Below are 21,218 nucleotides of genomic sequence, written 5' to 3' on the forward strand. Positions count from 1 at the left end.
TAAAAAGCTGAGAGCTCTTTCCCCTCTAACAGGTTCCTGGCTACAACATTACTGAACACTTCTGATGTGATGCTGTTTATTTAGAGGGCTAGCCTGGTGCCTGATCTGTTTGTGCTGTTTTGCCAACTCCTATCGTCATGTCATGTTTGGCATGACATTGGACATACGAGCTGGCAAAAAAGCACAATCAGATCTGGCACCAGGCTAATACAGGGCTGTACTATAAGTCCAAAAAACAAACACACATACACAACATCAATGCGTCAACAAGTCCAAAACATTTATTACGACTTAAAGTCAATAATTCAATAATAATGTACAAAACCTCTTTATTACAGGGGTAGGCAACTCTGGTCCTGGTGTGCCACAGGCACTTCATGTTTTGGATTTAACCAACCTGGAAGACCAGGTGTGTTGAATTTAGGCAATAACTGAACTGATCAATAAGCTCAGTTGGTCCAGCGTGGTGCCTAGATGGATCAAAATCCTGCTGTACCTGCGGCACACCAAGAACAGGGTTTCCTACCCCTGTTTTAATATATACATCAAAACAAGAAGACATTTATACAGCGCAGCGGTGAAACAGAAGATCAAATGACAACATGACTTTAAAAACAGACTGAAGCAGGCAGCGGTCAGATCACCAGAATTGTCGCAAATTCCATTTAAATTCAAACTGAAATTCATAATTCCATTTGTTTTCCATTAAAAAGCATTGAGAAAATGTTTTGTTTACTTCCGGCATTGACTGAATTGAAATGTAATTGAGCCCAACCCTTCAGACCACAGATACAACAGTTACATTACATTCAGCCATCAGTGTACAGTACCTTGTCCTGGGCTATGTTAGGTAGGCAAATGTGGAACGTTGCAGATAGAAATGGCATGAATAGAGCTTACATTTCAGAGTGACATGTTTGTTCTACATTATGTATTTCTGTCTGAGTGTTCCACAACATGGTGCCCTGCTGAACACAGCCCTGTTGTCTCTTTTCCATCCAAAACAGAGCCAGCTTTCTAAATGTCATTTTGCTATGGGTGGAAACTATAAAAGGTATTGGCTATTCATTTAGAAATGTAGTATGGCAATTACCCTCATGTCAAAGGACTCTGAAACGTATTAACATTCAATAGAAATTGAATGAACAGGGGACCGGTGGTTCTGACTAGCTCCGATCATAGATGTTTTAAAATGCCCCTTCTTAATGACAATTGACCAGCAACTCTGTTTTCAAACAGAAAAATATTATTCACATTTTAGTGGATGGCTTTCTAACCCTATGCCCCTTTCTGGTTAAATAGTTTTAAATAATTATTCACTATTGAACACCATTGTATTTTCCTTCCTTGGAGCTGCTTTTTCCTTGAAATAGCTGACTACATGATCAGAATGCAGTAAAACGAATGTCACACTTAGAATTCCCTCAGGATTCTGTGAACTGTTAAAAACATGTCTATAAAAGGTTCCATCATCTCCCAGTAAGATTTCATCTGCAGAATAATCAACACAGCTTGGTGAAAGGGATCAAACCATCAGGAGATGCATGCATCAGTCTACAATAGATTATAGGCAGCAATACAATATGCTTCATATTTGAACAATCACTATCACCAAAAATAATACTAAAATGATAACAACCACGGAGCAAAATTCTAATGACTGCTAATATGCACTTTGCACCACGGACGACTCCATCTACAAGATACTGTCTTACACAATGAAACGGCAGAATTCAGTTTGACCATTTATAAGCCACAATGGTAGACTACACATATTTGTAAAACACAGTCTCCATCCCAAATGGCACCCAATTCCCTATTTAGTGCATAACCTTTCCCTATGGGTCCTGGTCAAAAGTAGTACACTATACAAGGATTAGAGAAAAGGGTGCAAATGGGACACATCTAAACTACTGTACATGTATGTAGATAACTACTTCATTATTCATTATAACAACAGATTTAATAAACCATATACTGTATTCTTAGAATGATTACATCTCTAATTGACATCACATTGACCGGCGATATAAGGCTATGTATATTTCATAACATAAATAGTCTTGAAAATGTATTCATACTCTTAAAATTGGCTCATGACATGCTGAGACTGTCATTATGGTTTTAATAAGGAACTCCTGCTAAACATTCAACTTGGTGTGGAAACCAAAAGCAGATCATCTTTTTCTGATTGTCCAACCTGTTTCACAGTGAAACAGGGACACCTTTTGGCCATCTGTATTCGCACACGCATGGATGGACCCATATTAAAGGCCAGTGTAAAGCGTCTCAAGAGTAGGAGTGCTAAAGACAGGTCCAGACTTAAGAAAAACACAGCACATTACTGCTTTCTGTCTGCCCTCCTTGTCATTCTTCTTAAGCCCTCCTTGTCATGCTTCTTTAATGAACAATGGGAAACTATTCCTAACAGGAAGTTTTGTGTTTCTGATCAGATAATACTGTTAAAGAGCTGTGCTTTTTCAGTTGGGCTGGGGAGTTGTGGAGTCATCAACTGTTCATCAAACGTTTGACACGCTAACACACTGTTTACAGATATGCATTGTTGCATTATCTATAGTTTATAGTATACATCGACAAATAAATAAAATAATATGACAAAACTTTTTTTTCCCCGTTTCAGTTTGAGAATAAAGGCAATTATTCGTACTGTACGTGACCAAACCAAATTGAGAATATATATATATATTCTCAATTTGGTTTGGTCACGTACAGTACAAATAAAGACAAATAATTGCCTTTTTGTTATATATATATATATATATATATATATATATTTGTCTTTCTCTCCAGTTAAAAAGCACAGCATTTGCCTGCAGTCACAAACGGTGCACAGTCACTTAATTAAATCAACCAGTGTCCCATTATTTTGATATACAAAAAATATTATGAGTATAAAGGACTGAATGCTGCAAAATAGAACAGAGTCAATCAATCATACCTATTATTGTGTATATGATATAGATAGACCATAGTAGATATTTACTCAAAATAAAAGTGGCTTATTTCAAAAGGTAATCGGTCATAGGTTATAGGTCGTAGGTTAAAGTTCATAGGTTACGCCCATCTTAAACCAGAAATGAGCTCTAGATACTTCAAAGGCCTCCAGGTTAATAAAATACTGATTCAGTGTAACATCATAAAAGCACTTTTGTTGACCACATGTTTTTACATACTTTGCAGTTTCGTTTAAAAAATAATGTCTAAAAAAAATCTCTCAGATTAACAGAAATACTTGCCGTTTTGTGCATAAAGGCACTTTGGAGACTAAAGTATACTAGGAGAGATTAACATGGGATTAGGATTAACATGGGATTAGAATATATAATAATAATAGTTAAATCAGACCAAAGGATCAAATCTTTAGTGACATCAGTTGCAAAGCTTTTACTCAGCCTTTGCAAATGTATACGGCCGTGCAAACTCAGTGTGGAGTCTATTGTTCATCTTTGGAATGAGAGAAATACCCCAAAATAATACTTTTTTAAAAACACAATTCAGGAAGGTGTTTATCAAAACTCAATGTGGTAAAATACTTTCTGTCGGTCTAAGTTATCTATTTTCTTAAATATACATATTGAAGCTAGCTGAGAGACTGCTGAAGAAACGAAGTAAAATCTAGATTGGACTGCATTGCCTTTTCAGCGTCAGGTACAGTAATAATCTCACAAAACTATTGTAAACAGATTCAAAAGAAGAAAGAAAAATACAATTCATGCAGACATTGTAACACAATTATACATTGAACTCATGATACCCATTCATGAGTAAGTTGTCGTTGACATTTTCTGTACTACCGGCTGTTTAAAACTAGTGGCACTATCAATCCTCTCCCGAAATGAACCAAGGCATCTTCTCATCATAAGCAATGCTAAGATTTAAAGAGGTTTGGTGTGTAATGGTCGTAGTTGGCAAACCTTAGCATTGTTCATCCTTCTAAAATAACTTCTAAAATAGATGACCATCTTACCTTAACGCATGTTTTATTTTTGGCATTTCATTCCTCGTAATTGAACTGTAGAAAATATACCTTTCACATAAATACTGGTTTTACCCATGTCATCTGTCTTCCTCAGAAGAATCCCACTGGGCACAGACGTCAATTCAACATCTATTCCACTTTGGTTCAACATAATTTAATTGAAATTACATGGAAACAGCATTGATTCAACCAGTGTGTGCCCAGTGGGAAGAATTCCTCAATCTCTAGTAACAGTGGTACATATAGCAAGGAGGAAGTGACATCATCATCTTCCTGTCACTCCACCAATCACAGCTTACACAGGAAAAGGTGGCCTGTGCCATTGGCTGACACATAGCTGTTGACGTCATATACGGTCATACAAAGCACTATGATGCTCTACTTCTGGTCGTGGTTGACTCTTATCTTCATATTTTAAGAGACATTGTTTCTACTGTTGGTCCAGTAATTATTTATTTTGCCTTGATCCTGGCTTGAGTCTCCAGGCCTGAATAGTATCCCATGATGCAGTGTGTTAGCCTCCATTTTGTGTCCTTTCACTGTTCATTATTTTACAGTAACCTCACATGATTCTCCCTCTACCATAGACTTAGATAGACAACACTAGTGCCCAAAAGCCTTTTTTAGCATGGGAAGTGCCATTTGGGACTTTCACCATTTTTAAGTAGTCAACTGGGTGGAACTTCCAATGGGTTAAGAAAGGATCACATAATTCTATCCAGGTCATCAGGAGGGATCAGCCAATTAATTATTCTTGTGAGCAAACATTCCATAACTGCAGGTGGCAGTAAATCGGCAACATTTATACCTGTTAAAATAATAGTCCAGATCACAGTATGCACCCTTTCAGTTTGTTTACCAACTCTTAGAAGTAGTAAAATAATAAAGTGACTACTTCAAACTGGACATGGTCTCAATGGTGTTGCCTTTTCTCTCACAGATGCCATAGTGGGACAGATACAAAGATGCAATGTCTATCTAAATCTATGCCCTCTACAAACAGGCTCACACTTGCAACCTGATTGGTCAGCTGATAAATATTTACATTAGGTCAGTCTGTCTTGATTGGCCGGTTGGTTGCCTCTCCTGTACAGGACGTGTAAAGCTTAATTCAGAGTCAAACAGACTCATTGACACGATAGTCCGGCCACAGACTTAGTGACGTGATAGTCCGGCATCCCATTGTGACATACTGTAGCTACGTGGCTCTGAGACCACAATTCGCTGGGGACGCACAGCACCTTGCCAAAATTCCCAACCAACGTGCTCTGCTGAGAATTCAAAAAGTATGAAAGCCAACGGTCCAATATTCTAGAACACTGCTGTGCGTACACATGCACATTTTGGACTCTGATTGAGGCTTTATGGTTTTGTTACTGCTCCGTAAGTGAGTTGCCATAACAACAACTATACCCAGAACAACAAAACAGTCTTAACTTGAGTCTGCAACAAGCTGAAAGACAGACTGAGGAAAGAGAGGAGGAGGAGTTGTTAAATACTTATTGTCATTCTTCGGACATGATGATATGATTGCAATGACCAGTGGTATTACATGGATGATTCAGCAGCACTGAAGTGGTCCACCTCTTCTGCTCTACATGATACACCTAACGGGGGGAAGCTTTTTGACATAACACCATGATGATATGTACAGACCATTAACCATGCTTTTCCTTCATAGCCTTCTGCCTTCCTTGTAAAGATCCTTGTCTGATGGTTTCTGAATGGTGATTGACATTCACTGCTAGGCCACTACCACTGATGGTGGTTTGCTCCATGATGGAGACACTGTAGTTGTAACAGTTTAAAGGTGGATTCACCTACAACTGCTCGTGAACAGGTGCTGCTGGTGAGGTGTTAGGTTTTCTGTTCCTGTCTGGTAGAGTTGGGTTTTAATGTTGGGGTAGGTTAAGTCAGGGTTGGCTGGGTTAGTTTACATAGTGATAGGCTGGTTTGGATAGAAATAGGAGTCAGGTTAGTTTAGGTATGGATGAGTTGGATTGCTAAGGACTAAGTGTTGGGTTAGTTTGGGTATGGATGAGTTGGATTGCTAAGGACTAGGTGTTGGGTTAGTTTGGATAGTGGTGGGTTGGGGTTTGGTTAGGAATAGGACTAGGTGTTGGGTTAGTTTGGGTATGGATGAGTTGGATTGCTAAGGACTAGGTGTTGGGTTAGTTTGGATAGTGGTGGGTTGGGGTTTGGTTAGGAATAGGACTAGGTGTTGGGTTTGGTTGGATATGGATGGGTTGGATTGGTTGTTGGCATGGGTTTGAATCAGGCCCACTCAACCTATATCTTTCACCACTAGCATCCTTTCCCTGTTCAATAAAGTCAGAAAATACCTTCATATACAGACAAAAAAAGGATAATTAGGTAGTTACAGGGTTGGCATAAACAGGACTAGTTTTAGGGATTGGGTTAGTTTGGATTCTAATGGGTTGGTTGTTTTGGATAGGGCTAGGAGTTGGGTTAGTTTGGATTGCATTGGGTTGGGTTAGTTTGAATTGTATTGGGTTGGGTTAGTTTGGATAAGGCTAGGGCTTGGTTTAGTTTGAATGGTATTGGGTTGGTTGGTTTGGATAGGGTTAGGGGTTGGTTTGGATAGGGTTAGGGGTTGGGTTAGTTTGGATAGGGCTAGGGGTTTGGTTAGTTTGGATAGGGCTAGGGGTTGGGTTAGTTTGGATTGTATTGGGTTGGTTAGTTTGAATAGGGCAAGGGGTTGGGTTAGTTTGGATTGTATTGGGTTGGCTCATTTCAATAGGGTTAGGGGTTGGGCTAGTTTGGATTGTATTGGGTTGGTTCGTTTGAATAGGGTTAGGGGTTGGGTTAGTTTGGATAGGGCTAGGGGTTGGGTTAGTTTGGATTGTATTGGGTAGGTTAGTTTGAATAGGGCTTTGGTTGGGTTAGTTTGAATTGTATTGGGTTGGGTTAGTTTGGATAAGGCTAGGGCTTGGTTTAGTTTGGATTGTATTGGGTTGGTTGGTTTGGATAGGGTTAGGGGTTGGGTTGGTTTGGATAGGGTTAGGGGTTGGGTTAGTTTGGATAGGGCTAGGGGTTTGGTTAGTTTGGATAGGACTAGGGGTTTGGTTAGTTTGGATAGGGCTAGGGGTTGGGTTAGTTTGGATTGTATTGGGTTGGTTAGTTTGAATAGGGCAAGGGGTTGGGTTAGTTTGGATTGGATTGGGTTGGCTCATTTGAATAGGGTTAGGGGTTGGGCTAGTTTGGATTGTATTGGTTTGGTTCGTTTGAATAGGGTTAGGGATTGGGTTAGTTTAGATAGGGCTAGGGGTTGGGTTAGTGTGGATGGTATTGGGTAGGTTAGTTTGAATAGGGCTTGGGGTTGGGTTAGTTTGGATTGTATTGGGTAGGTTAGTTTGGATAGGGCTAGGGGTTGGGTTAGTTTGAATAGGGCTAGGGGTTGGGTTAGTTTGGATAGGGCTTGGGTTGGGTTAGTTTGAACTGTATTGGGTTGGGTTAGTTTGGATAGGGCTAGAGCTTGGGTTAGTTTGGATTTGTATTGGGTTGATTGGTTTGGATAGGGCTAGGGGTTGGGTTGGGTTGGTTTGGATAGGGCTAGGGCTTGGTTTAGTTTGGATGGTATTGGGTTGGTTGGTTTGGATAGGGTTAGGGGTTGGGCTAGTTTGGATTGTATTGGTTTGGTTCGTTTGAATAGGGTTAGGGATTGGATTAGTTTAGATAGGGCTAGGGGTTGGGTTAGTGTGGATGGTATTGGGTAGGTTAGTTTGAATAGGGCTTGGGGTTGGGTTAGTTTGGATTGTATTGGGTAGGTTAGTTTGGATAGGGCTAGGGGTTGGGTTAGTTTGAATAGGGCTAGGGGTTGGGTTAGTTTGGATAGGGCTTGGGTTGGCTTAGTTTGAACTGTATTGGGTTGGGTTAGTTTGGATAGGGCTAGAGCTTGGGTTAGTTTGGATTTGTATTGGGTTGATTGGTTTGGATAGGGCTAGGGGTTGGGTTGGGTTGGTTTGGATAGGGCTAGGTTTAGTTTGGATGGTATTGGGTTGGTTGGTTTGGATAGGGTTAGGGGTTGGGTTGGTTTGGATAGGGTTAGGGGTTGGGTTAGTTTGGATAGGGCTAGGGGTTTGGTTAGTTTGGATAGGGCTAGGGGTTGGGTTAGTTTGGATTGTATTGGGTTGGTTAGTTTGAATAGGGCAAGGGGTTGGGTTAGTTTGGATTGTATTGGGTTGGCTTATTTCAATAGGGTTAGGGGTTGGGCTAGTTTGGATTGTATTGGGTTGGTTCGTTTGAATAGGGTTAGGGGTTGGGTTAGTTTGGATAGGGCTAGGGGTTGGGTTAGTTTGGATTGTATTGGGTAGGTTAGTTTGAATAGGGCTTTGGTTGGGTTAGTTTGAATTGTATTGGGTTGGGTTAGTTTGGATAAGGCTAGGGCTTGGTTTAGTTTGGATTGTATTGGGTTGGTTGGTTTGGATAGGGTTAGGGGTTGGGTTGGTTTGGATAGGGTTAGGGGTTGGGTTAGTTTGGATAGGGCTAGGGGTTTGGTTAGTTTGGATAGGACTAGGGGTTTGGTTAGTTTGGATAGGGCTAGGGGTTGGGTTAGTTTGGATTGTATTGGGTTGGTTAGTTTGAATAGGGCAAGGGGTTGGGTTAGTTTGGATTGGATTGGGTTGGCTCATTTGAATAGGGTTAGGGGTTGGGCTAGTTTGGATTGTATTGGTTTGGTTCGTTTGAATAGGGTTAGGGATTGGGTTAGTTTGGATAGGGCTAGGGGTTGGGTTAGTTTGGATGGTATTGGGTAGGTTAGTTTGAATAGGGCTTGGGGTTGGGTTAGTTTGGATTGTATTGGGTAGGTTAGTTTGGATAGGGCTAGGGGTTGGGTTAGTTTGAATAGGGCTAGGGGTTGGGTTAGTTTGGATAGGGCTTGGGTTGGGTTAGTTTGAACTGTATTGGGTTGGGTGAGTTTGGATAGGGCTAGAGCTTGGGTTAGTTTGGATTTGTATTGGGTTGATTGGTTTGGATAGGGCTAGGGGTTGGGTTGGGTTGGTTTGGATAGGGCTAGGGATTGGGTTAGTTTGGATTGTATTGGGTTGGTTAGTTTGGTTAGGGTTAAGGGTTGAGTTCGTTTAGATAGGGCTCGGGGTTGGATTAGTTTGGATAGGGCAAGGGGTTGGGTTAGTTTGGATTGTATTGGGTTGGTTCGTTTGGCTAGGGCTAGGGGTTGGATTAGTTTGGATAGGGCTATGGGTTGGGCTAGTTTGGATTGGATTGAGTTGGCTCGTTTGAATAGGGTTAGGGGTTGGGTTAGTTTGGATTGTATTGGGTTGGTTCATTTGAATAGGGTTAGGGGTTGGGTTAGTTTGGATAGGGCTAGGGGTTGGGTTAGTTTGGATTGTATTGGGGAGGTTAGTTTGAATAGGGTTTGGGGTTGGGTTCGTTTGGATTGTATTGGGTTGGTTAGTTGGATAGGGCTAGGGGTTGGGTTAGTTTGAATAGGGCTAGGGGTTGGGTTAGTTTGAATAGGGCTAGGGGTTGGGTTAGTTTGGATTGGATTGGGTAGGTTAGTTTGAATAGGGCTTGGGGTTGGGTTAGTTTGGATTGTATTGGGTTGGTTAGTTGGATAGGGCTAGGGGTTGGGTTAGTTTGAATAGGGCTAGAGGTTGGGTTAGTTTGAATAGGGCTAGGGGTTTGGTTAGTTTGGATTGGATTGGGTAGGTTAGTTTGAATAGGGCTTGGGGTTGGGTTAGTTTGGATTGTATTGGGTTGGTTAGTTGGATAGGGCTAGGGGTTGGGTTAGTTTGAATAGGGCTAGAGGTTGGGTTAGTTTGAATAGGGCTAGGGGTTTGGTTAGTTTGGATTGGATTGGGTAGGTTAGTTTGAATAGGGCTTGGGGTTGGGTTAGTTTGGGTGTGATTGATTCGCCATGGCTTTATTAAGGTTGAGTTGTTGATCCAGTTTGTTATATGAAGGGCTCTGTTGGGCTTTTGGGTGCAGTGCAGTTAGGAGGGTCCGGGATGCGTTCTCCAGAGTCCAGGATCAGGGTTGTGTCAGGGTACGGGTTGGTTGTCTCTGGGTATGGGTTGGTAGTGTCTGGATATGGGTTGGGGAAAGGGTATGGGTTGGTGAGGCTGGTCACTGGTAGTGGTCTGTGGTTGGGTGTGGGTATAGGGGTGAGGTTGGGTGTAGGGGTGAGGTTGGGTGCAGGGGTGAGGTTGGTCATAGTATCAGGTCCAGTGTGGAAGTGGCTGATGGGTCTTGGTGTAGGGGTGATAGAAGTAGTAGTAGCAGTAGTAGTAGTAGTAGTAGTAGTAGTAGTAGTGGTGGTCTCTCCCTGGCTCTGGCCCTGGGCTTCACCGTTGAAGTTCAGGTGGCTTAGGTGGCTGGCGACTCGGCCTGTAGGCTGGACATGCGGATCTGAGAGCTGCTCTTGCTGAGGATGGAGAGCTGCGTTCCCCCGTTCACCCCACTGCTGGCCAACGAAGGGTGCCGGTGCTTCAGGTCCACAGCAAAGTACCTGTTCACCGTCCAGCTGCGCCATTTCCTCTTGATCTCTGACTGCACCTTCAGGGAGATACTTCACAAGGTCATTATTAATGGACCTCGCTGGAAAGACTCAGCATGCCTCTCTCTCTCTCTCTCTCTCTCGATATAGAGATGCTGTACTTATCAGTGCCTAATGCAACAAGTGGTTGGTTTAAAAGAGAGCTTACCTCTCCATTCAGAAAACAGTAGAGAACAGCCACAACGAAGCCCTACATGGACACAAAGAACACAAGCAGAGAAAACTTTCTTTCAGGTATGCACAGGAATGTACATTGTCACACATCAGAAAGCACACATACATACACACACACACACACACACTAACCCAATCTCTAAACCTAACCCCTAACCCTAACCCCAAAGCCTAAAATATCCTAATTCCTTTTTAGCATCGGCCAAATGTCCTCACTTGTCCGAATTCCTCTTGGCTTCTGGCACCGACCAGAAGTCCTCACAAGAATAGTAAAACAAGAATAGTAAGACAGACAGACAGACAGACAGACAGACAGACAGACAGACAGACAGACAGACAGACAGACAGACAGACAGACAGACAGACAGACAGACAGACAGACAGACAGACAGACAGACAGACAGACAGACAGACAGACAGACAGACAGACAGACAGACAGACAGACAGACACACACACACACACACACACACACACACACACACACACACACACACACACACACCTGGAAGGAGCCTAAGCCTAGCTCAAACACCAGCCTCTCCCTCTTGCTGACGTCTTCGGGTGAGAAGGCAAACACAGTGTAGTGGATCCCAAACAGAGGGATCAAGAGCAGGGTGGAACGTGCCAGACGCCTGCCAATCAAACAACACAACACATATTACAGTGGAACAACATACGCATGACGTCATCAACAGTTGGTCAATAGATTCAAACATCATCAAAAGTGGACCTATATATGCATGACATCATCAACAGTGGACCAACATACTCATGACTAGGAATTAACATGGGTAACCGGGATCCCGGGACTGTCCCGGGAACACTCTTCACATTTCCCCCTAAAATGTTATGACAAGACCCGGGAAATTACAAAATTTTCCCCCAATGTGGCACTAATGCAGGCCCTACAGTTAACCCTCAACAACAACTGCTCCCCAGGTGCTGATGACGTGGACATCGATTAAGGCAGAGTGGTTGAGTTCAGAGGGGTTTGGTTAAATGAGGAACACACATTTCGGTTGACGGCATTCAGTTGTACAGCTGACTAGGTCTCCTTTCCCTTTCATGTGCAGCATCAGATTAGCAAAACATTTAATAGCACACTATCCAAACAGGTTATATCATGGAAGGAAGCCTTTAGCCTAGATTATGTACTTCACACAAAGTCGTCATAAATTCAAAGCGCACGTATGATTGACACTGCCGGGCTGCACACGCAACCCGGATCAAGTTAATAAACCCTACAGGAAACCCCTACAGTAGACTACAGGCTATAAAAAAGTGTGGCACTTTGAGCTGTCATTGTGAATCTTCAGACAGTCACACATTTGATAGGCCTATGCACAATTCACTACATAGGCATCTCTGTCACAGACAAAGTCTGTTAACAATTCATAGAGGCATGAGGGAAAATTCTATATTTTCCTGTCCTAAAGCCTAGGCTATTTTCCTGTCCAGTCCCAATCCCACTGAAACCCAAAATCCTGTCTCACATGACAATTCCTAATATTATTCTGTAATCCATAGGTTGCATAATCAAAGCATGTCTCTTGCCAATGCATGTCAAAATAGCGATATAACATTTCGGGATGCACGATATATCTGTGAACATATCGGAATCGGCTGATATTAGCTAAAAATGCCAACATCGGTATCGGCCCGATGTGTAGTTTAACGCCAATGTGAAAAACCGATGTCAAAGCTGACGTGCAAACCTATATAAGTAGGGACATGACGTAATGACGTCACATAGAATTTTGCGCTACACGTGCAACACAGCATTCCTAACCTAGCCCACAATGTCTGCTGTGTGGATCGAGCAGTCAACAAGTTGAGCAGTCATTTGAAAGAGCAATAAAATTTCAGCGAGACAAGTCAAAGGCGAAATTCATTAACGCCAAGATAATAGAATTCATTGCCCTTGACAATCAACCGTTCTCTGTCATGGGTGATGTTGGTTTCATGACTGGTCGAGCACCAGTACACACTAACGTTACCAAGTGCGCTATTGTTCAGATGTTGCCCTACTGGAGCTACACAGTAATAGCTTCACTGCTATTAGCTTCACGACATTCTATGGAATGCCGTTTTGGTCTTTGCATGTCAAAAAAGATACACATCAAATAACAGTATTTGACAATAACACAATTTCACTCGTTAAATAAGCTTTTAATTTGACCCGTCAAATAACACAGTTCTATTATAGATTGTTGTGTGTTCTGAATTTGCACGTGCAAGCCAAGTGCCACCACTACTATAAGTAGCACTGTCAAAGCTGCACAAAAAAGTCTGCAAACAAGCAAACACCGAACGATGTGTTTACAATACAGCGTTGGTAATAAAGCATTAATTGTTCGACCGCAACTTCTGGGGTAGCTAACTAGCTTTAGCTTGGTCCCTAGCTAGCACCAATACAACCAGCCTGAAAACAATGACCAGTAGAAACTGCAGTCATTTTCACTATTCTTAGCAATGATTTAGGAATCCTTGTGGGTAAGTATTAGCTAGGTAGCCACTTGTTGTTAGCCTATTGAAATTGAACTTCAGGTCATGAAAATAAATAGCTAGCCAGCTACTTAACCCTGTTGCCCAAAGCTAACGTTATAAGCAGCCAGCTAGCTTCATCTGGCTAGTGAAGCTCGACCTGACCGGGTTATGTGTTGTAAAGCTAGCCACGATAAGGATTAGGCACAATAGTGGAATTTGCGTTTTGTACCTCTGCATCTTTGATGCAGAGGTTACAATTTGTGGAATCATGCCATATTTAGACTACATAATGTTAAACAAAGTTGGAATGTGAAGCAATGAAATGAGGTATCAGTCTTTTCGGTGACACCCACAGAACACAACTGTGAAGAGTTTACGCAAATATTAGCGTTGTAGCTCTTATCACAGGACTGTGACTGTGTGAAATCACCTCCCCAGTCAGCCTATTGTGTGTATTGACATTCATATTGCACTGTACAGCTTTACCTAATGATTGGGGATCAATGAAATGGGGTAACAGTCTACTCAATACCCAATATATTTTTTCCCAACGTCCTCCTCAGAGTTATCAGACTCCAAAACAGCCATGCAGTATTGTTTTTCCTTCGGAATAGTGTTCAATACACATAGGTTGACAATAAATGTGGCTCAATTCACAGCTGTTTCAGAGTCCCGCAATAAGAGCTACGATGCTAATGTTCTCTGGGTGTCACCGAGTAGACTGATACCCCATGTCATTGATCCACAATCCATAGGTAAGGCTGTACAGTGAAATAAGTATGCCCCCAATGCAATTCTAAAGTATAATACATCCAGTGTGATTTCAACAGATTTTTGTCAAATTAACAAATTATTGTCTTTTTTTTATTTTATATAACAACATTCCAAACTCGTTTGATCTATTCAATTATGGCATAATCAAACTATTTGTATTAATTTGCATCACTGTCAATGACATACTTTTATTTTGAAGGCTAACCGCATAGTCCACTATTGTGGCTAATCCTTATTGTGGCTAGCTTCACATAGATGGGTTCGACCACCATTAATGAAATAAGATCTGTCTTATAAATTAAGGTTATTTTAGATGATGACACCTAGCTATATAGTTAGCTAGCTAACGATAGCTACTGAAACAGATTATGTCGTTTTGCTATGTTTTTGGGGAAGAACATTGTTTGCATCCATGAGCTATCTAGCTTTTTTTTATGACCAGCACTGTACATACGCGAGACAACTTTACCAGCATCATAGCATACGTATCGATGAATCGTTGTGACATATGAAATACGAGTGAGTGTAATCAATGTGTAATAACTACATAAATAATGTATGAATGCCTTAAATTATTATGTGACGTGCAGTCATATTCAGGTCCTGAATGGTCAACAAGCTAATTTGACACTTCAAATAGTGTTATTTGACGTGTATCTTTTTTGACACGCAAAGACCCAAACGGCTTTCCATAGAAGTCCTGCTTGAGAATGAAATGACTGAACAAATGAACAAGAAACAGCACAGCAAGTAAGTGAAAGAAATAGGTTTTGATTATGTTTTACTGGTAATGGGCACACACATAAATGCTAACAAAATAACTTTTTGGTCAGTGTGTTTGTGTGTGTGTGTGTGTGTGTGTGTGTGTGTGTGTGTGTGTAACCTTTATTTAACTAGGCAAGTCAGTTAAGGACAAACTCTTATTTACAATGACGGCCTACCATAGCCAAACCTGGACACAACTGGCACAATTGTGCAATGCCCTATGGGACTCCCAATCACGGCCGGATGTGATGCAGCCTGGATTCGAAACAGGGGCTGTCGTGACGACTCTAGCACCTAGATGCGTTGCCAAAGACTGCTGCGTCCGTGTGTGTGTTAACTATTTAACTGTACTAGAATGCTTAAAAGGCCGCAACATTTTTAAATAACGGTGATTGGTATCGGGTTTTTTGGCAAGGAAAATATTGCATATCGGTATCGGTCAAAATGGTCATATCAGTGCATCATTAATAACATTTCCCCGGCTTCTCTGCGCTGTCTCGTACTTGCTGCCCACATGAGAGCTGAGCTATCTCGTACTTGCTGCCACCATTAGATCTGCTCTGTCTCGTACTTGCTGCCCATATGAGAGCTGCGTTGTCTCGTACTTGCTGCCCACATGAGAGCTGCGCTGTCTCGTACCTGCTGCCCACATTAGAGCTGCGCTGTCAGGTACTTGCTGCCCACATTAGAGCTGTGCTGTCTCGTATTTGCTGCCCACATGAGAGCTGTGCTGTCTCGTACTTGCTGCCCACATTAGAGCTGCGCTGTCTCATACTTGCTGCCCACATTAGAGCTGCGCTGTCTCGAATTTTCTGCCCACATGAGAGCTGCGCTGTCTCGTACTTGCTGCTCACAGGAAAGCTGCGCTGTCTCGTACTTGCTGCACATATGAGAGCTGCGCTGTCTCGTACTTGCTGCCCACATAAGAGCTGCGCTGTCTAGTACCTGCTGCCAACAGGAGAGTTGCGCTGTCTCTTACTTGCTGCCCACAAGAGAGCTGAGCTGTCTCGTACTTGCTGCCCACATAAGAGCTGCGCTGTCTCGTACCTGCTGCCAACATGAGAGCTGCGCTGTCTCATACTTGCTGCCCACATGAGAGCTGCGCTGTCTCGTACTTGCTGCATATATGTGAGCTGCGCTGTCTCATACTTGCTGCCCATAAGACAGCTGTGCTGTCTCGTACTTGCGGCCATATGACAGCTGCGCGGTCTCGAACATGCTTGCCAAATGATAGCCGCGGTGTCTCGTACTTCCTGCCCACATAAGAGCTGCGCTGTCTCGTACCTGCTGCCAACATGAGAGCTGCGCTGTCTCATACTTGCTGCCCACATGAGAGCTGCGCTGTCACGTACTTGATGCCAACATTAGAGCTGCGCTGTCTCGAATTTGCTGCCCACATGAGAGCTGCGCTGTCTCGTACTTGCTGCTCACAGGAAAGCTGTGCTGTCTCGTACTTGCTGCCCATATGAGAGCTGCGCTGTCTCGTACTTGCTGCCCACATAAGAGCTGCGCTGTCTAGTACCTGCTGCCAACAGGAGAGTTGCGCTGTCTCCTACTTGCTGCCCACAAGAGAGCTGAGCTGTCTCGTACTTGCTGCCCACATAAGAGCTGCGCTGTCTCGTACCTGCTGCCAACATGAGAGCTGCGCTGGCTCATACTTGCTGCCCACATGAGAGCTGCGCTGTCTCGTACTTGCTGCATATATGTGAGCTGCGCTGTCTCATACTTGCTGCCCATAAGACAGCTGCACTGTCTCGTACTTGCTGCCCATATGAGAGCTGCGCTGTCTCGTACTTGCTGCCCATATGATAGCTGCGCTGTCTCAAACATGCTGGCCAAATGATAGCTGCGGTGTCTCGTACCTGCTGCCAACATGAGATCTGCGCCGTCTCGTACTTGCTGCCCACATGAGAGCTGCGCTGTCTCATACTTCCTGAACATATGAGAGCTGCGCTGTCTCGTAATTGCTGCCCATATGAGAGCAGCACTGTCTCGTACTTAGTTCCCATATTAGAGATGCGCTGTCTCGTACTTGCTGCCCATATGAGAGCTGCGCTGACTCATACTTGCTGCCCACATGAGAGCTGCGCTGTCTCATACTTGCTGCCTAAATGAGAGCTGCGCTGTCTCGTACTTGCTGAACATATGAGAGCTGCGCTGGCTCGTACTTGCTGCCCATATGAGAGCTGCGCTGTCTCATACTTGATGCCAACATTAGAGCTGCGCTGTCTCGAATTTGCTGCCAAAATGAGAGCTGCGCTGTCTCGTACTTGCTGCTCACAGGAAAGCTGTGCTGTCTCGTACTTGCTGCCCATATGAGAGCTGCGCTGTCTCGTACTTGCTGCCCACATAAGAGCTGCGCTGTCTAGTACCTGCTGCCAACAGGAGAGTTGCGCTGTCTCCTACTTGTTGCCCACAAGAGAGCTGAGCTGTCTCGTACTTGCTGCCCACATAAGAGCTGCGCTGTCTCGTACCTGCTGCCAACATGAGAGCTGCGCTGTCTCATACTTGCTGCCCACATGAGAGCTGCGCTGTCTCGTACTTGCTGCATATATGTGAGCTGCGCTGTCTCATACTTGCTACCCATAAGACAGCTGCACTGTCTCGTACTTGCTGCCCATATGAGAGCTGCGCTGTCTCGTACTTGCTGCCCATATGATAGCTGCGCTGTCTCAAACATGCTGGCCAAATGATAGCTGCGGTGTCTCGTACCTGCTGCCAACATGAGATCTGCGCCGTCTCGTACTTGCTGCCCACATGAGAGCTGCGCTGTCTCATACTTCCTGCACATATGAGAGCTGCGCTGTCTCGTAATTGCTGCCCATATGAGAGCAGCACTGTCTCGTACTTAGTTCCCATATTAGAGATGCGCTGTCTCGTACTTGCTGCCCATATGAGAGCTGCGCTGACTCGTACTTGCTGCCCACATGGGAGCTGCGCTGTCTCATACTTGCTGCCTAAATGAGAGCTGCGCTGTCTCGTACTTGCTGAACATATGAGAGCTGCGCTGTCTCGTACTTGCTGCCCATATGAGAGCTGCGCTGTCTCGTACTTGCTGCCCATATGAGAGCTGCATTGTCTCGTACTTGCTGTCCGAATGACAGCTGTGCTGTCTCGTACTTGCTGCCCATATGACAGCTGTGCTGTCTCGTACTTGCTGCCCACATGAGAGCTGCGCTGTCTCGTACTTGCTGCCCATATGAGAACTGCGCTGTCTCCTACTTGCTGCCCACATGAGAGCTGCGCTGTCTCGTACTTGCTGCCCATATGAGAGCTGCACTGTCTCGTTTTTGCTGCCCATTTGAGAGCTGCGCTGTTTCGTACTTGCTGCCCACATGAGAGCTGCACTGTCTCGTACCTGCTGCCCACATGAGAGCTGCGCTGTCTCATACATGCTGCTTATATGAGAGCTGTGCTATCTCGTACTTGCTGCCCATATGAGAGCTGCTCTGTCTCGTACTTGCTGCCCATATCAGAGCTGCGCTGTCTCGTACTTACTGCTCATATGAGAGCTGCACTGTTTCGTACTTGCTGCCCACATGAGAGCTGAGCTGTGTCGTACTTGCTGCACATATGAGAGCTGCGTTGTCTCGTACTTGCTGCACATATGGGAGCTGCGTTGTCTCGTACTTGCTGCCCATATCAGAGCTGCGCTGTTTCGTACTTTGTGCACATATCAGAGATGCGCTGTCTCGAACTTGCTGCCCAGAGGAAAGCTGCGCTGTCTTGTACTTGCTGCCCACATGAGAGGTGCGCTGTCTCGTACTTTCTGCACATATGGGAGCTGCGTTGTCTCGTACTTGCTGCCCAAATGAGAGCTGCGCTGTCTCGTACTTGCTTCATATATGTGAGCTGCGCAGTCTCATACTTGCTGCCCATAAGACAGCCGCGCTGTCTCGTACTTGCTGCCCATATGAGAGCTGCGCTGTCTCGTACTTACTGCCCATATGACAGCTGTGCTGTCTCAAACATGCTGGCCAAATGATAGCTGCGGTGTCTCATACCTGCTGCCAACATGAGATCTGCGCTGTCTCGTACTTGCTGCCCACATGAGAGCTGCGCTGTCTCATACTTCCTGCACATATGAGAGCTGCGCTGTCTCGTAATTGCTGCCCATATGAGAGCAGCACTGTCTCGTACTTAGTGCCCATATTAGAGATGTGCTGTCTCGTACTTGCTGCCCATATTAGTGCTGCGCTGAATCGTACTTGCTGCCCATATGAGAGTCGCGCTGTCTCATACTTGCTGCCTAAATGAGAGCTGCGCTGTCTCGTACTTGCTGAACATATGAGAGCTGCGCTGTCTCGTACTTGCTGCCCATATGAGAGCTGCGCTGTCTCGTACTTGCTGCCCATATGAGTGCTGCGTTGTCTCGTATTTGCTGCCCATATGAGAGCTGCGCTGTCTTGTACTTGCTGCCCACATGAGAGCTGCACTGTCTTGTAATTGCTGCCCACATGAGGGCTGCGATGTCCCGTACTTGCTGCCCATATGAGAGCTGCGCTGTCTCATACTTGCTGCCCATATGAGAGCTGCATTGTCTCGTACTTGCTGCCCGAATGACAGCTGTACTGTCTCGTACTTGCTGCCCATATGACAGCTGTGCTGTCTCGTACTTGCTGCCCACATGAGAGCTGCTTTGTCTCGTACTTGCTGCCCACATAAGAGCTGCGCTGTCTCGTACCTGCTGCCAACATGAGAGCTGCGCTGTCTCATACTTGCTGCCCACATGAGAGCTGCGCTGTCTCCTACTTGCTGCATATATGTGAGCTGTGCTGTCTCATACTTGCTGAACACATTAGAGCTGCGCTGTCTCGTACTTGATGCCAACATTAGAGCTGCGCTGTCTCGAATTTGCTGCCCACATGATAGCTGCGCTGTCTCGTACTTGCTGCTCACAGGAAAGCTGCGCTGTCTCGTACTTGCTGCCCATATGAGAGCTGCGCTGTCTCGTACTTGCTACCCACATAAGAGCTGCGCTGTCTAGTACCTGCTGCCAACAGGAGAGTTGCGCTGTCTCCTACTTGCTGCCCACAAGAGAGCTGAGCTGTCTCGTACTTGCTGCATATATGTGAGCTGCGCTGTCTCGTACTTGCTGCATATATGTGAGCTGCGCTGTAACATACTTAATGCCCATAAGACAGCTGCACTGTCTCGTACTTGCTGCCCATATGAGAGCTGCGCTGTCTCGTACTTGCTTCCCATATGACAGCTGCGCTGTCTCAAACATGCTGGCCAAATGATAGCTGCGGTGTCTCGTACCTGCTGCCAACATGAGAGCTGCGCTGTCTCATACTTCCTGCACATATGAGAGCTGCGCTGTCTCGTAATTGCTGCCCATATGAGAGCAGCACTGTCTCGTACTTAGTGCCCATATTAGAGATGCGCTGTCTCGTACTTGCTGCCCATATGAGAGCTGCGCTGACTCGTACTTGCTGCCCACATGAGAGCTGCGCTGTCTCATACTTGCTGCCTAAATGAGAGCTGCGCTGTCTCGTACTTGCTGAACATATGAGAGCTGCGCTGTCTCGTACTTGCTGCCCATATGAGAGCTGCGCTGTCTCGTACTTGCTGCCCACATGAGTGCTGCGTTGTCTCGTACTTGCTGCCCATATGAGAGCTGCGCTGTCTTGTACTTGCTGCCCACATGAGAGCTGCACTGTCTTGTAATTGCTGCCCACATGAGGGCTGCGCTGTCCCGTACTTGCTGCCCATATGAGAGCTGCGCTGTCTCGTACTTGCTGCCCATATGAGAGCTGCATTGTCTCGTACTTGCTGCCCGAATGACAGCTGTGCTGTCTCGTACTTGCTGCCCATATGACAGCTGTGCTGTCTCGTACTTGCTGCCCACATGAGAGCTGCTCTGTCTCGTACTTGCTGCCCACATAAGAGCTGCGCTGTCTCGTACCTGCTGCCAACATGAGAGCTGCGTTGTCTCATACTTGCTGCCCACATGAGAGCTGCGTTGTCTCGTACTTGCTGCATATATGTGAGCTGCGCTGTCTCATACTTGCTGAACACATTAGAGCTGCGCTGTCTCGTACTTGATGCCACAGCCAACATTAGAGCTGCGCTGTCTCGAATTTGCTGCCCACATGAGAGCTGCGCTGTCTCGTACTTGCTGCTCACAGGAAAGCTGCGCTGTCCCGTACTTGCTGCCCATATGAGAGCTGTGCTGTCTCGTACTTGCTGCCCATATGAGAGCTGTGCTATCTCGTACTTGCTGCCCATATGAGAGCTTCTCTGTCTCGTACTTGCTGCCCATATCAGAGCTGCGCTGTCTCGTACTTACTGCTCATATGAGAGCTGCACTGTTTCGTACTTGCTGCCCACATGAGAGCTGAGCTGTCTCATACTTGCTGCACATATGAGAGCTGCGTTGTCTCGTGCTTGCTGCCCATATGAGAGCTGTGCTGTCTCATACTTGCTGCCCATATCAGAGCTGCGCTGTCTCGTACTTACTGCTCATATGAGAGCTGCA

General features: G+C 45.0%; 1 protein-coding gene across 3 annotated transcripts in view; it reads right to left on the reverse strand.

The window, feature by feature from the left end:
- Positions 1-255: 255 nt before the first annotated feature.
- Positions 256-21,218, reverse strand: part of adcyap1r1b (ADCYAP receptor type Ib) — an 87,583-nt gene continuing 66,620 nt past the window's right edge. For 2 of the 3 annotated variants that reach the window (XM_014123308.3, XM_014123309.3), the window contains exons 12-14: positions 11,214-11,343; positions 10,684-10,725; positions 256-10,547 (exon numbers count right to left, since the gene is read on the reverse strand). In XM_014123308.3, the coding sequence (XP_013978783.1) occupies positions 9,933-10,547; positions 10,684-10,725; positions 11,214-11,343 (787 nt within the window). In that variant the 3' untranslated portion in view covers positions 256-9,932. The remainder of the gene's footprint in view (positions 10,548-10,683; positions 10,726-11,213; positions 11,344-21,218) is intronic. The other variant, XM_014123310.3, reaches the window with a different exon arrangement.

This window comes from Salmo salar, chromosome 10 (genome assembly GCF_965601325.2).
Source record: "Salmo salar chromosome 10, fSalSal1, whole genome shotgun sequence".
Lineage (NCBI taxonomy): Eukaryota > Metazoa > Chordata > Actinopteri > Salmoniformes > Salmonidae > Salmo > Salmo salar.